The 16,691-nt window shown below is 38.8% G+C and overlaps 1 protein-coding gene across 1 annotated transcript in view; it reads right to left on the bottom strand.

Moving 5' to 3' along the window:
• Positions 1-227: 227 nt before the first annotated feature.
• LOC121135391 overlaps positions 228-16,691 on the bottom strand; it is a 30,104-nt gene continuing 13,640 nt past the window's right edge. The window contains exons 3-5 of the mRNA XM_040734123.1: positions 4,964-5,045; positions 4,552-4,816; positions 228-423 (exon numbers count right to left, since the gene is read on the bottom strand). Coding sequence (XP_040590057.1) covers positions 349-423; positions 4,552-4,816; positions 4,964-5,045 — 422 coding nt within the window. The 3' untranslated portion in view covers positions 228-348. The remainder of the gene's footprint in view (positions 424-4,551; positions 4,817-4,963; positions 5,046-16,691) is intronic.

Raw genomic sequence — 16,691 nt, 5'->3', positions numbered from 1 at the left:
GTTGTAGCAATGAAGCAAATCACAAATCCAGTGAGGGGACAGAAATTTAAAGAGGAGCCTTGTACTGAGTAAAAGACAATAGGACTAAATTGGTTTCCTGGAATTTGAAGGATTATAAAGTTATTCCAGACACATTATAACAGTATGGAAGGTGTGGTGTGGGTAAACAACGAAGAAAGACCAATGGATTTAACAGAAAGATGACACTTTCTTGGCATGTTGGGGCTGCTTCATTCTTTGGCTGTACTTTGAATGATACATAAATTGTCCCCATGTCCCTACCCTCCTTCAAACCCACTTTACAAGATCCCATGATACTCTTGCTACGACAAAGTCAGGATACAGTCTCTAAGGTAGGAAAACAGAATGTTTAGGGTCAGAAGTTGGCTTGTAATGAAGAATGAGTTCTATGTTTTTCAGTAGCTGAAAGAAAATCAAAAGAAGAAAATTATTTTGTGACACATGGAAGTTGTGTGGAATTTGTACTTGAGAGTCCATAAATAAAACTTTATTGGCACATAGCTTTGCTCAGTTGTTTGCTTGCTGTCTTTGACTTGTTTTCTATTCCATTGGTAAGGTCAAAATTGGGATCAAAGAATGTGTGGCTCAGAAGGCCTAAAAGATTTACCATCTTTCACTTTATAGAAAAGATTTGCTACTCCTGTAGTAGGTAGAAGTGGTAGACTTGGTTGGAAGTCTATATCCTATCATCTCCAGATTCCCAAGTTTGCCTTGGACAAGCCCTTAATCTCTTTTCTTTTCATTTTCCTCTTCTCTTCATTTGATCATTCTTTGGGTAGACTTTTCTGAGACAAAAGTAATCCAGACACTCTTGGTTATTTCCTTGCTTGAGTTATATGTCTGAATACAATAGCTGCTGTTAACTCAATGCTCTACTTAACACAGTCTATTTATGTTGCTAGTGTGTGAGTATGTGTGTGTGTGTGCATTATTTGTGCATACTTGTATGCTCATGTTGATACACCCCTTGTGTGGAAGTCAGAGGACAAATTTCCTGAGTCTGCTTTCTCCTTTCATCATGGATTGTGGAATAGAACCCAAGTCTTCATGCTTGTAGGATAAGCACTTTTACCCACTGAGCCACAATGCCAGCTTCTCCACAGACTTTTAAGTTCATTAGGATAACCTTTCCTATGTACATACACACACTTACATTTCATATTTCAGACTTCATAATTATTACCAATTGTAAGATTAAAGCAAATAACACTCAGGTGTGACTAAGACATTTACACCTCCCAGGGACTTTCTGAATTTCAGCAAGAGCTCCTGACACACACACTGAGTGTGAATTCTGAGGTATTGTTGCTCTTCCCTGAAATTAAGTTTCTACTGGTCCTCAGTAACACCTGTAGAATCTGTCTTTCTCTCCCTTCTTTTCCCTATTAGTGTTCCTGGAGCCAGACACATATAAAATTGATGGCATTATTTGTTGATTCATTGACTTTTGTGAGCCTCCTAACTGTGGTGGGAGACACTGTGAGATTTTGATGACAGTTAATGATTGTGACAGTGATGGCCCCTGTCTACAATGTCTACAAGAAGTCATAGTAAAAATTTTAAGGAATGGTCAGCTAGACCCTTGGGTCACTTAGCACTGTTAGATAATCCTCTTTGGTTAGTAAAGAATCTGAGTAAAACCACAGGGCTTAAAGGAGATTTGAGAGGTCTGTAGCAATCTCCTCCTTTGAATCTGATGTTATTTCTATGGCTTCACCTTATGACTGTCATGGGGTGTCACTCATGAGTTGAGGTACAAACTGTACTAGATAAGGGTGCGCATGTGTGGGTTGTAGGGAGTAGACATGCTTGGCAAAAATTCTATCTTTTACATACGTCAACAAAATTATTCTGGATAAACACCACATGATTTAATTGACTATGTTTTCCTCCAATTCTTTGAACTAAGTCATTCTTCTCACCAACTAAAATGTTTTCTGTTTGTAATACTTAATATCTTTCTCTCATTCCTGTGGTAACCAAGCTGGAAAAATGACACTCAACAACGATATTCCTCTCTGACTTCTCACCAGCCTTTCTCTTCTTCATAGAACTTGATACTACCTGGAATAATAGCATGTTATTTATTTATTTTGTTACCTTATATTTGCTGTCACCCAAACCAACATGAAAGGTCACAGGGTGAAGAAGTTGGCTCTGTTTACTACTAGATCACCAGAACAGGTTTTCATAAGCACCTGGTAATATTTGTTGAAAAAATGAATGAATGAACGAATGGTAGTAATGTTGAATGTATGCTTTCAAATCTGTTTGTGGACACGTCCTTAAATATCCTCCCTACCAACATCCTTCACCCTTCCATTCCATTGCTGTTCTCCTAGGCACTCACACCTCAGATGACGTAGAACTTCCCACAAGGAAGGTACTATTTATAAAACTATCCACTTGCGATATTGTAGAGGACCCAAGTTATATGCCTGGTGGCCCTGAGAGTTCCTGGGTGTACTGTCTTCATATTGATCAGACTTCTTGAAATGGCTTTGAATATAAGTAAATTCTTTAGTTATCCTCATGTCAGTAATTGCAAATTACCTATTCAACACAACATTTTAAGTACCACTATAGTAAAGGATGAAAAAAAGTGGTTCCTCTTTCAAAGAACGGTGTTGAACAAATGGGGGGAAATAACAGAGTTCTATTTCTGTGGAGTACTATTTGATGCTCCTGACATACCCACCCATGTGGAGGATTCTCCATTACAGAGTGTTCCTGGCCTATTACCACCCCTGCTAACTCACCCCTGGGAGAATGTTAGAGGCTTCTAAGTAGTACACATCCCTTGTCTCTTCTCAAAAAATGTGGCTTTTGGGAGGATTCTTGTGCCTTAGTTTGCTCTCATGCTATCTGGGCTCTTTGCAGTCAAGACTCTGATGCTGTTGAGGGAGGGTATTGTCTAGAGCTGCCAACTACTTGATAAGTATTTCTGATTAATGGTGGGGGATGTAATTATAGGAAACTCACTATCAAGATGTCTATTGATTCTTCACCAATAGTATCATGGGTATCTTAAACTTCATCCTTAGAGCACATTTGTCTCTTTTTGGTTAATTTAAATGTGGATAGTATGAGTGGTTCATTAAACCATTAAGATCCAAATAAATTAAAAAGTGACAGATAATGAAGTTGAAGTCTTTTCTTCACTCAGTAATTATGGGATTGAGAAGTTGGTTCTTACAAAATTCTTGTCTTGTGTCCAGCAAAATTATGGTGTCCCTTTTTTTGTTTCATTTTCTATGTACGTAAGATGAGGTGTCATGGGAAGTGGAGTGTCCAGAGGTTAAAGACATCTCCTGGGATTTGAATAAAAAAGCTGAGATTATAGATAATCATTAGGGTGTTAGAAAAGTGGTCTCTCCCACTTTCCAGAGTGCATAGAGAATGTCCCTCTCCCTCTTTGACCTCATGACAAGGATTTCCTGGAACCTCTACCATATGTCTAATTACCTTTTTCTAGTTCTCCTTTCATATGTCTGCCTCTCTTCAGAAAATAGGCTGTCTAAGGGTGAATCCATTGCCATCACTCTAATGGCTTTGTATTTTAATTGGATTCTAAGAATGAGCTAACTTCCCGTGGTTGTTGGGTATGATTCATAATCTCTAGTAACGTTGGAGTGTCCTTAATCTCTTAGAACAAGCAGAGTAATGACTGTCCTAGGCAATGAGTCATTTCTTCCATCTAGAGGATAAGGCGCTTGGTCAAAATGAAGACCCAGAAAACTTTTCTGTATCCATTACTTTGCAATTTGTTTTTTAGAGCCCCGTAGCCAGCATCTGTATCTTCTACTGCTTTGAACTCTCTGGACATACATTCATTTGCTTTAGTTTGCTTGTTTCTTGTCTCTTCCTGGTTAGCCACGTCTGATCTTTTAGGCCTGTCATACACAACTAACTACTTTTGTAAGTCATAGCAAGCATATATAAACTCTAAGGATAGATCATTAATTATTCCTGCTTCATAAGGGGTGAAACAGATCCTAGGAACAATCAGATTAAGAATAGAAGATAAAATTAATTGAGATTTAAAGTTTTTTTACATACTCCAATTAATAGAATTATATTGTTAGTTGGTTAGTAAGGCCATGAACAAATTCCTACTCACAGGAATAAACAAGGGAGTGGGATAGAAGACAGCAAGTTAGTGGGAAAGACAGAGCTCCTTTGAGAAATGGGCAATAAATGAAGACTTTAGAAGTTAGGTGAGAGATATTAAGATGTAGGAGAGAGGACTTTTCTGTAATTACTTATCTGAGCCTGCATAAATTGAAGACAGGTCCTGATCATCCCCAGAGACAAGAGTTGGGGATATAATCAGATCTGGTGTATTTTCTCATCACTCACAGGCCTAGATGCAGTGCAATCAGTGTAGGCTATTGTGTGCCATGTGCCCAGTCTTCCAAGTAGAAGGTAGTATACCTTCTCCACAAGGAAAAATGGGCATAGACAAAATTGGGGAGAAGCTATTTGTAAAGGGTCTTGGTGGACTGTAGGACTGGACTTAACAAGATCTACCTTTTCTGGACCCAGAAGCTTCACACCTTGCCTTGCTGCATCAAACTGGATGCTTGCAATGTCCTGTGGTTTCTTTATCCATCTCGGATCCATTCCATCCACCACAGTGAAGCTCTTGCCCACTAGAAGGTCACAATCTGGTGTTTGGCAGGAAGGAGTGAAGCCGGAAGCTGAGGTTGGGACTGCAGTGTGCCCAGGGAGTGCTGTTTCTGGCTGCTCTTTAGCCATGGTCCACAAAGTATTTACCAGGATGGTTTTATTTTTCCTAGGAGAAAGAGAGAGATGGTAGGAAGGTGCCAGGTTGCTTTTATCCTAGGCCCCAGGAGAAATCTATTCTCTGAGAAAGAAGCAAATCTAAGCACAAATGAGGAAGGATAATTAGGCTCAGATCAGGAGAGTGCTGAAGGCTCACAGCTCGCTCATTTCTGAAGACTTCATCTCAGGCTGATGTTGGTAAGTGCTGCTCCCTCTGTGGGAAGACCATCCATATTTGCCTGTGGGAGGAAAAATCAAGGAGGTAAAACTTTACCACTCTGCTGTCTGTAGCTTGCTTGTTATGTTTGGAATCAGGAAAGATCAAAATATAAACATAAGGCATACAAAATAGTGTGTAATTATTTTTCTGTACCCATGCTTTCCACATTTGCAGGTTCAACAAAAGTGGATTGAAATATTAGAGGAGAAACCATAATACAAGTAATGATATGGCCTAGCAATTGTTTACATAGGACTTATAGTGTGCTGGGTACCAGAGGTAATCTAAACATGATTTAAATTTTATTGGTTATACATAAATAGCAGGCCATTTGCTATAAATAGACTTGGACATCATGTATTTTGTTATCTGAGAAAGGGTCTGGGGTTGAGGGCATTTGAATTGTGCAACAGGCCAATTCATTTACACAATATAATGAGAACATATAGATCTTGGTTTGGGTTATGGGTATTCAGAGAGAATCAAGCTTCATACCAAACACTGACTACAGAAGAGGCAGGTAAACGTGGGTTTACCCACCATGGTGAAAGCTTTTGATGAGAGAATACTGCATAAGCATAAACTATTGTGAAGCCTGAAATCTATGTCTAACCTCTTGCTGAGGCTAATGAGGTTTCTAAATCTGCCTGGACATCCTCTCTGTGCCAAGAACACTGACATTCTAACTTCTCACCATCTTGCTCACAAAATCTGGGGCAGCCAGCAACACTATCCTTACTTGGGATGATGGCACGATGAGCTCCTGCCAAAGGGCACACTTGGGTTATTTCCCCAGACTGGTGTCAGATAGCTGTTTAAATTTTTAAATACACTCTTAAACCTTGGGCCCCTGACCAGCACTGGTTCAATGACAGGGCAAGAGGAATGATCCAAGGTGTTTGTGTTGCTGAGGCAGGAGGATCCGATGAACCACGGGACTGCATAGCACTGGAGTCATGCAATCTCAGCTACCCTTTATAGTGGCTCACATCACAGTTGCTAACACTCACCTTTTGGATTTAAGGACTGGAAATAGCACAGGCATTTTTGAGTCAACAGTGGCTCCCTCGAAGCTCATCTCAAAGCAAACCCTGAACCAGCTATATTCTGATGACTGACCTACAAGCCTTTTCTACATCCTAACAAGTTATCACATGTATTTTCCACTTGGATTCATTAACTCTTCAGATATAGACTATACTGCTAATCTCGCCTCTGGAATTAAGCTTGTCTGCTTTTACCATCTTACCCAGACTTGGCTTTCACATGGACAATGACACCATCGTCTATTTTTACTTGCCTTGGACTGTTATCTCCAGCACATTGCCTACTGCTTGCATTTCCCCTCCTAGGAGTGTTAGGAGGCATAACCACTGCCAAGTGTTAACACAAGCTCTAAAGCCATAGTAATTAAAACAGTGGAGGACCAATGCACTAATACACAGATAAATCTCAGCAGCAGAAGAGGTAATCTAGAAAACACAAGATAGTCTTCTCTTGGTATTACATGAGGCTGTTTTTAAAATCCCTTCTTGATACATTATTATGAAGATGATCAAGTCACCCATGGGAAATGGTGTAGTATTTGCAAGGAATGTACTCATATTTTCCTTCATACTTTGAAATATCCATTAGTTGCTAATGTCTAGAGCAAATACATAAAGAATTCTCATGGTATACTATTCAGATAGTAATGACAAAAAGAAAAGTATGTTCAGAAGTAATTTCTTCCTTGACCAAGTAATAATTCAGTTAAGGGCTGTTTAATTTCCATGAGTTTGTCGGCTTTCTTAGTTTATATTGTTGTTGAACTCCAACTTTAATGCACAGAGATCCAATAAGATATAGGGGGTTATTCCATTTTTTTTGTATCTGTTAAAGCTTGCTTTGAGAGGAGCCCGAAAATTCTACAAGGGAACACAACACCTTTAGCAAAATGGCTTGTATATGATATAAAAAAATCAGCCCTCTTATATACAAATGATAAACAACACCCTTCACAGTAGCCAAAAACAATATAAAATATCTTGAGGTAACTGTAATCAAGCAAGTAAAAGGCCTTTATGACAGGAACTTCAAGTCTTTGAAGAAAGAAACTAGAGAAGATATCAGAATATAGAAAGACCTCCCATGCTCATGGAACAGTAGGATTAACATAGTAAACATAATAAAAATGGCCACCCTACCAAAGCAGTGTATAGATTCAATACAACTGCCATCAAAATTCCAAAACAATTCTTTGTAAACCTTGTAAGAACAATACTCAAATTCATATGGAAAAATAAAAAACACAGGATAGATAAAACAATTCTGTATAATAAAAGAACTGCTGGAGGTATCATCATCCCATATCTCAAGCTCTACTGCAGAGCTACAGTAATAAAAGCAGCATGGTATTGGCATTAAAAATAGGTAAACTAATCAATAGAACTGAATCAAAGACTCAGACATAAGACCACAATCCTATGCACACTTAACTTCTGAAAAAGAAGCCAAAATACAATGGAAAAAAAGGAAAGCACCTTCAATAAATGGCACTGGTATAACTAGATGTTGGCATGCAGAACAATGCAAATAGATCCGTATCTTCCTCCTGGCACAAAACTCAAGTCCAAATAGATATAAGACCGCAACATAAATCAAGTTACACTAAACCTGACAGAAGAGAAAGTGGGGACTAGCCTTGAACACATTGGCATGGAGAAAACTTCCTAAATAGAAAACCTGTAGCACAGACACTAAGATTTACAGTTAACAAATTGTCATGAAACTTGAAAGGTTCTATAAGGCAAAGAACACTGTCAATAGGACAACACTGCAGCCTACAGAATGGAAAACTATCTTTACCAACCCCACATCTGACAGAGGGCTGATTTCCAAAATATATACAGAACTCAAGAAACTAGATATCACAAGTAATGCAATTTAAAAGTGGGGCATAGACCTAAACAGAGAATTCTCAATAGAAGAACCTCAAATGACAGAGAAACACCTAAAGTGGTGGGAGTGCAAACTTGTACAGCCACTTTGGAAATCAATGTGGTGGTTTCTCAGAAAACTGGGAATCAATCTACCTCAATACCGAGAGGAATAAGGTTACAGGGTGGATGGAGGGAATGAGTACTGAAAGAGATGACTGTGAAGGAGGGATTTTCAGGGTCAGGTGGAAAAACGATACAAAGGAAATTCACGAATCTACAGGAATTACCCTAAGACTCCTAACAATAGTGGATACATAGCCTGAACTAGCCCTTTCCTGTGACCAGATTGGGGCCTACCCCAATTGTCATCAGAGAGCCTTCATTCAGTAACTGATGGAAACAGACACGGAGATTCCACAGACGAACATTAGGCTGAGCTGGTGGAATGCTGCTGAAGAGAGGGAGAAAGGATAGTAGGAGCCAGAGGGGTCATGAGCATCACAAGAAAACTCACAGAATCAACTAACCTGGCTCATAGGAAATCACAGAACCTGAATCAACAACCAGAGAGCCTTCATGGGACCAACCTAAGCCATCTACATATATGTGACAGTTGTGTAGCATCCCACTTGTGGGACTCCTAACAATGGGAGCAGAGCTACCCCTAACACACTGACTGGCTCTTGGGAACCTATTCCTCATACTGGGCTGCTTTGCCCAGCCTTAATACAAGTGGAGGTCTTAGTCTTACTGCACCTTGATATGCCATGCTCTACTGATATCCATCGGAGGCCTGCTCCTTTCTGAACAGTAACAGAGAAGGAGTGAGTTGGGAGTGGGTGGAGGAAGAGGGAATGGTAGGAGAGAAGGGAGGAGGAAATGCAGTTGGGTTATAAAATCAATCCATCAATGAATAAATATATAAAAGGAGTAATTTCTTGTTGTCTTGGAATAAGGTCTCGCTCTGTAGCCCAAGCTGTCATCATACTCATGGTAGTCGACTGGCTCAACCTCTTAAGCATTGAGATATCAGAAGTAAACTTTCACCCAATATTTTTGATTGATAGTTGAATCTATGAACACAGAGCTTGTGAATGTAGAAAGTTGACTGCTGAAAGATGTAATTTTGTAAGGTTTGCGTTATATAAATACTTACAGATCAAGTCTATATACTGGGCATGACAGTCCTTGGAAAATACTGGTGAATAAGTCATTTATAGGCTTTGCCCTGATGGGGCAGCCAGTACATGATGGGAAAGGAAGACTAAGTGATTTTCTCTCTATTGAGTACTCATGAAGGCTGGACTTTATGGTCCCATGTCCAAAATGTTGGGTGCATTGCTCACTATTTCAGATTTTCGTTTTCCCCTTTCCCAAGATGTTTATATTGCTTATTATATCCCCTCCTTTATTTCTTTACAGACTGTCATTTCTATAGAAAGCCCTAAATATCAATCCTGAGCTGGGGTTTTCACCCAATGTTAACTAGTTGTCTGACATATGCAAATCCAGAAGTCTAATCCCAACATATACACAGAGAATCTTAAATAATCACTGTCACTCTCTGCAATAACTTCTTTTTCTTTGTTAGACTTACCACTGCCTAATCATATTTTATTTATTGTGTGCTTTTTTTGATTTGATTAGTACTTGTTCCTAGCTCCCTGAAAAAAGGAACACTGCTCACATCTGGAGCTCTTGGGAGAGTGTCTACCTAGGAATACCTAACACATGTACTCTAATGGGTAAACACTGGTGTTGAGTCATCTTTCAAACCATCAGTAAGCAACCTGAGAATGAAGAGTGCTCCATGCACCTCTATAATATGCTACATTTGTCAATAACTTCTATGTGGCTTGAATTCCATGATCTATATTTAGTGAAACATGTGAAAAAAGAAAGCAAATCATGGCTTATGACAAATGCTTCTCACAGGCTAATAATCATGTAACCATAACCCTGATCTTGGAAGAAATAATACGACCGAACAGAAGCCTTCCGGGCTCCCCCAACCTTAAAACCCATCCATCTCAGTCTCCAAGGACTGACCTATTTTCACCAATCCAAGTCTTGCCAATCACTGTAGTTCATCTCTATCACCATTTTTCAGCCAAGATGTCCTTCCTCTGATGACAACTACCATAGGTTATCTTTAACTGTATTTGTACTTTACACAAGTTAACTTTTATAGTTATTTTGCTCAAAATAAGATTTTCATGAGTTTTGTTCCTATTTTTACAAGCAGAAGAAACTCATTCATCCCACTTCTTTATATTTTCTTTTATTTATTCTACTGTTGATAAGCATTTGTACTTTTTCTAGTGTTGATGAACTATTGTTGGGACCATTGTGAGTAAGGTGTTATGTGTTTTCTTGAAGATGTTTGTTGGTGAGTCCAAGCCTGTATTTCCACTGGGTACATCTTTTACTGTGAATAGAGCTTCTGGGTCATAAAATATTAATATGATCACATTAACAGACACTGTCAGAGTTTCGCAAAGCATGCACCACTAATTTACAGTCCATGAGAGTTTCAGTTTCTTCGCAACTGACCGGTATTTGGTTAATCCTCTTAATTTTACCCATTTTCTGAGTGTGTTAAATGGTGTATTATTGTAGATTCAAATTGAATTTTCTGCTGTTTGATGTATGCCTTTCAAAGTACCTTTTAAATTCTTTTCATATGATCTTCTATTGAATTGTTTTCTCCTTCTTATTCATCTGCCTTCCATGTAATTTGAACATAAATCTGCTGTGATTAAATAGACACAGTATTCAAATTCATAGCACATAATCACTTATTCTGAGTATCCAGTATATTTATTTTTTCCTTTATTAGTAGTGCTTATATTATTTTTTGTTTTCAATTATTTTGTTTTTATTAGAATCTCCTGTAGCATCTAAAATGTATAGTTTTGACTTATACTTTGTTACATATTTCTATTAAGGAATTCTATACTAAAATGAATTCTGAATATAGCATTCTTTATCACATAAGCCTGTGTAAAATTGAATTTTCTCTATATGTCAATGCAGAGATCAAGTTTTATTTTGGTTTTGCTTATGTATAGCACTTGATCCAGCATTACTTATTATTAATGAAATCCATCCTGTCTCTGATCTAGAATGTCATTTCTGTTATATATCAGATGCTTGTATATGTGGGCCTCTCTGTTGCATTTATGCCTTTGTTCTTCCTTGTACAAATCAGGATCTTAATCAGCATGCCTGTTAATAGCCTGGTATTTTGGGGTAGAAGCATTTTAAATTTATCCTGAATATTCTTAAAATTGTGCATTTTCATATACATTTCAAAACTCAGATTTCCCATTTTCACACTGACACAAAGAAATATGCTGGAGTTTAGATCAACTTGGAAAAATCAAATTTGTATTAATCCTTCTAATCCATGAGTATGCTGTATCTCTCTACTTATTTAGATCTTGTTGAAAATGTTCCCATATTGCTAAATATGTTTATTTTTAGGGGTCTTTTATATTAACATATTTCTTAAATTTATGAAAAGTTTTGGATACTAATCTATATGGATTATTATTTAGTTCATCTTAAGCTTGTTCTTTGCTGTCATATGGGAATACAAATTAGTTTTGATATTGACCTTATATTCTATAAATTTTTAAATACACATAATAATTCCAACAGCTTTTAAATATTTAAAATTATGTCATCTTGGAATAAAACGACAGCTTTATTTCCACTTTTTGCTTTCTAGTCTACATGTATATGTTTCATGGAATATCTTATTTACTTACACATTATGATGGCCACAGCCTGTAAAACAGTATGGAATAGGTATGGGGAGAGCAGATGTAATTCTCTAGCTCCTTATCTCTCTTAAAAGCTGTAATAGAAAACGTTTTTTTTCAGAGACAACCTTTTGGTATATTTAAGCTAAAATGTGTATTGGAAAATTCAAGGTAAAAAGGGTGAATGAGAATGATCCCAGTAGGCTTGCATGTTTGAATATTTGGTCTTAAATTGGTAGAACTCTTTCGGAGGGATAAAGAGCTGTCACCTTGTTGAAGGACATGTGTCAGTGGAGTTTCAAAAGATTTGCACCATTCCCAGTATGCTCTCTGCCTCTTACTTGCAGTTTTGAGATATAAGATGTCAGCTGGTCCTGCTGTCATTCATTTGTTCTACCATCATGGACTCTAACTCTCTGTAACCACAATCCCAATTAAATGCTTTCTTCTATAAATTGCCTTGGTCATGGTGTCTTAGTACAGAAATAGAAAAGGAACTAAGACCAAGGATTTCTCTTGTCTGGAGTGATTATTTCAATTTGCTTTCTCATAGTCTCACAAGCCTGAAGGCTCTGCTGAAAAATGGAACTGTATATTATAGAATGAGTTCCTATACTAAATAATCTACTGATCTGGCTGACTTTTCAAAGTAGAGATTGAGTGAAGTGGATGGAGACAATGAAGGCAGTACTTTGTGACAGTATTCTGATAGTATGGGGTCTGGTCTTTACTTTTGCATATCTATTTTCAAAACCCAAAAGGTGTACATTCTTAATGGTTTCTTGGAATATTTTGGATATTTCAGAATATACAGAAAAATCACCTTTATCTAAAAGTAGGTGGGCACCAAGAGCCCTGATTTGATGGAAATGCCTGTAACTCGATTTGATGCAAATACCTGTAACTCAACCACCAGAACACTGTAGACACTAGGAACATGCGGTTAAGGCGAGGCTTGCAGAGCATCTCTCATTGCCCACCTACTTTGTATGCATGTATGTAGACACATGTAGCAAGTATAATGACCTTGGCTTATGATGTTGAAAGATTTTTTTCTCACTGAAGGTCATGTGACATGAGAACTTTAAAAACACTGAGCTAGGAAAAGTGATTCTTTTTCTGAAATGATTCTGAGAAGCACTGAAGACCTCCAACCCTCAGATTTTACCTTTTGCTGTCATTATCACTGGATGATGATGATGATAATTATGATGGTGATGATAGTAGTTATAGTAACAATGTAATCCTACCATCATTTTTAAATGCTTCTTTACACATATGCTCACAAAAATCCTCATGCTTAGCTTGGGTAAAGGAATTATGACCCCTGGTTTAGAGCTGAATATGTCACTCCCAGGGTTTAGCTGTCTTGGCATTTCTTGAACTGATATCTTCCTACATGTATGTCCTGTAGCTTCCCTATCTTGTCCTATTCTTCCAGGGCCTCAGAACTCCTTCCTCAAACAGGCTTAGGGTTTCCACGATTATCTTCAGGGTATTCAGCTTCATGTTAGCAATGATGGAAGAACCTTCCTTCATAACCACACCTACAACTCCCTCCGGAAGTCTTGCATTATAAGGCAGTCTTACACTCCTCATTTAGGAGGCCGCAAAGGACCCTTCATTCAATGGCAAAGATGGAAAAAAGAGCTACAGGTGTGGTCCCCAAATGCTGTTTTACCTGTCTCCTCTTCTAGCTTCCTGGGTGGGTAAAATGAATTATAAAATTATCAGGCAAAAGTTCCTTGAGGTCTTGGGGTGTTGTATAACTCATTTAGTGGAAACCCCTTAGAGAATTAGAAAAAATGCCCTCTGTCCCTGAAGAACTAAATATATCTTGAGAGAGGCAGCAAGAGTTGACTCCAGGCACAGACAATGACCATGGGTGTTCATTCCCATGGAGGTCTTTGCCCATGTGTGCTTATTGAAGGCCCCACAGCCCAACATAGGAACTGTTATGATTTGAATGTAAAATATACCCCACTACTCACACTTGTGTTTATGCATTTGAACATTCAGTTCCTAGATAGGGTATTGTCTCAGAGGCTGAGGAAACCTTGAGTCGTGAGGCACTGCTGGCAGAGGTGTGTCTTTTGGGTTGGGCCTTTGAGAGATGTTATTCTACCCTACTTTGGAACGTAGGCTCTCTGCTTCTTGACTGCTACCAGAATGTGAACAGCTACAAGGTCCTACTCCCTCACTAAACAAGCACTAAAAATGCTGACTCAGTTTCTAGTGGCAGAACCCACCTAGAAGAGGTCAGAGAACACAGGGAGATCCCAGAAGCCCTGGATTCTCTCCGATGCTTTGTCTGGTCAGGTCTGACAAAGACAGAAACTGACAGTTGTCCCCAGTGCCAGTCATCAGGAAAGACACAGTTCAAAAGCCCTTCAGTCTTGGCTGGTGACTAATATTAATGACAATTAGATGCAGGGGGTCTCTTATTTGTTATTTTTGCTATTACCACTGTAAACCAGGGGGCATAATCAAAGGTAAGACGATGTAGGTAGGAATCCATTTCTACTTGGAAGTTGGGAGCCAAGCTAAGTCTGGGTTGATGACTTCCTGGAGAGGATAGTTACCTAGGCCAGGGGAATTTCCAATCAATACCCAGCCACCTACCTCCTGCTGAGGACCCTGGAGTGAGGGCAAAGAGGAAGAGGGCAAGAAAGAAAGAACTGAGTAACCACTGTCTACTGTCATGCTAAGGAGTGGGGGCCAGAGGCATAAGAGGCAGTAAACATTTTTCTCGAGGATTGTGAACCAGCAGTTTGTCATCCTACTTCATAATGTTGGCTGAGGGTTTTGAAGTAGCTGAGCATCTCGTGTATCAATTGGATAAGTTTCTCAATGGGAAGAGTTTTAGAGTCTTATGGGGATGTTTAAGTCATAGCTAATTTTCAGCTCTAATGATCCAAAATAAGACCAAGAGATGAGGTTGAGGTTGGTGAGTGGGAGAGGCAGCAGTCTTGAGATGGGTGGGAGAGAGATGGGCATAACCTTGGGGGATGTAAGGATGTAGTGCCAGCCAATATACTCACCTATGGTTGATTGTCTAAAGACTAAGCATCTTGTACATGGTGAAGTGACACTTGGTACCCTTTAACACTAGGGTCAGTACTTTAAAAAAAATTTCTGACTCTTGATCTCACAGAGAAAATGTGATGCACAGTCATCTATCTACACACCCTTCTATGTTTTACCTATTTACCTATCTATAGTTTCCCTTATCATCTATCCATTCATCTACCTACCCACCCACCTGTTCACTCATTTATTCAACTCATCCACCTACCTATCCATTCATTCATCTACCTATCCTCCCATCCATCCATCCAGCCAGCCATCCATCCATCCATCCACCCATTTACCTGCCTGCCCATCTGTCATCCATCCATCCATTTAATTAAGTGTGTGCTTGAAGCTACATAAGGTAGGCACTAAAGACATAAAAATAAACAAGACACACGCTATTGAATACAGAGTCTCAAAGTATTACACAAGAGAAATGCAACTGCAGTAGTAATTACAGTGAAACTAAATTAGCGATATGATCTAGTTAACAACCAAATACATCAGAGGAACTGGGTGTGGGTGTTCTCAAGGTGTGGCAGATGTTTCTTACCTTCATGGAGGCCCAGACCCATAACAAAGCACTCTTTCTCTTGTTTGGGGACTGGAACAAATCCAGCTTCTTGATTCTGTCAAAGGTCCATGCACACTGTTTCTTTCTTATTGTTGGTAGACTGCTTCTTTTTCATGATTTGGTGGACTGGGGCTGCTGGTCCAGTTCAACTAATATTAAGTTTTGAGAGTCATAACTAAGGGACCCTGGGAAAACACCATCAGTTGTGTTTACTGTGTTAATATAATTCAGTTTAGCAATGGCAAATCTTTGGGACTGGAAATTAATGCAGGCACTTAATGCACACCGCAACTATAATTAATTCAAGGTGTGTGTGTGAGAGAGAGGGGGGTAGCTAAGGAGATATGAGAGAGGCAAGAGAGAGGAGAAAGAGAAGAGAGAGAGGAAAGAGGAGAGAGAGGTGAAAGGAGATGAGAGAAGGGAGAGAGATTGTATACACCTAGGTATGTAATCTGAATATGTAACAAGCATGTATGCATAAATGTATTTTATGGAGATGTGTACATGTGTAAGCTTAAGCCAGCTCCTTACCAAACCAAGCATAATTTTTACATTAAATAATTTATAAAAACTGAGTTCAGATCTTCTTAAAACCATTGCATTTAGAATTCAGACTTTCAAAAAAAGGACTATTCTGCATACCCAAGGACTTGCTGTAATCCGGACTTGTTCCATATCCACAGCCTCCCAGAGTAGGTACTGTTTCTCTCATTGTGAAGATGAACAGACTTTAAAACTGTTAAAGTTGAGGATTTAGATCACACAGCTAGTAATTGTCAAATGTACTAAATGGAGCAGTAGTACCTTCTCTTTCTCTCACATCATGCTGCTCTAGCATATTGAGAGGACAGAACTTTAGCCAAGGGAAGTAAATATGGTGGTACTAAAATGAGTGGTCCAAAGATAACTTGCACAGTGGACTTGAAAAGGCTGCTCATACAAGGGGCTGTCTTTCACAAAGCATCGCTAACAAACTAGTAAGGTACTGTTCCACCTCCTCATTTGTCAGCTGGCTAGGTCAGCATCCAGACTTTAGGTAGTTTGGCTGTCTTGTGTCCTTTGAATAGATGGTTGTACCAAATGACCTCTCTTTTATCAATAAGTGTGAAGAGAGAAACCACTTTGAGACAAATGCCCATGACAATATGTGTCTAAGAACCCACACATACACCAGGAATAACGGAAGCCTCTTCCAGAAGGAAATAGGGTGGTGTTATGTGTGTCCCAAATGATCATTTAGTTTTGTAAGGGCTTCCTAACTGATGATATAATGATTCACCAGTATTCTTCAAATAGGGTTGGAAGGCAGAATGACTTCCAATCTCCTCTTC

Source organism: Mesocricetus auratus, unplaced genomic scaffold (assembly GCF_017639785.1).
Source record: "Mesocricetus auratus isolate SY011 unplaced genomic scaffold, BCM_Maur_2.0 Super-Scaffold_4256, whole genome shotgun sequence".
Taxonomy (NCBI): domain Eukaryota; kingdom Metazoa; phylum Chordata; class Mammalia; order Rodentia; family Cricetidae; genus Mesocricetus; species Mesocricetus auratus.
This window is presented reverse-complemented; position numbering and strand designations above follow the sequence as displayed.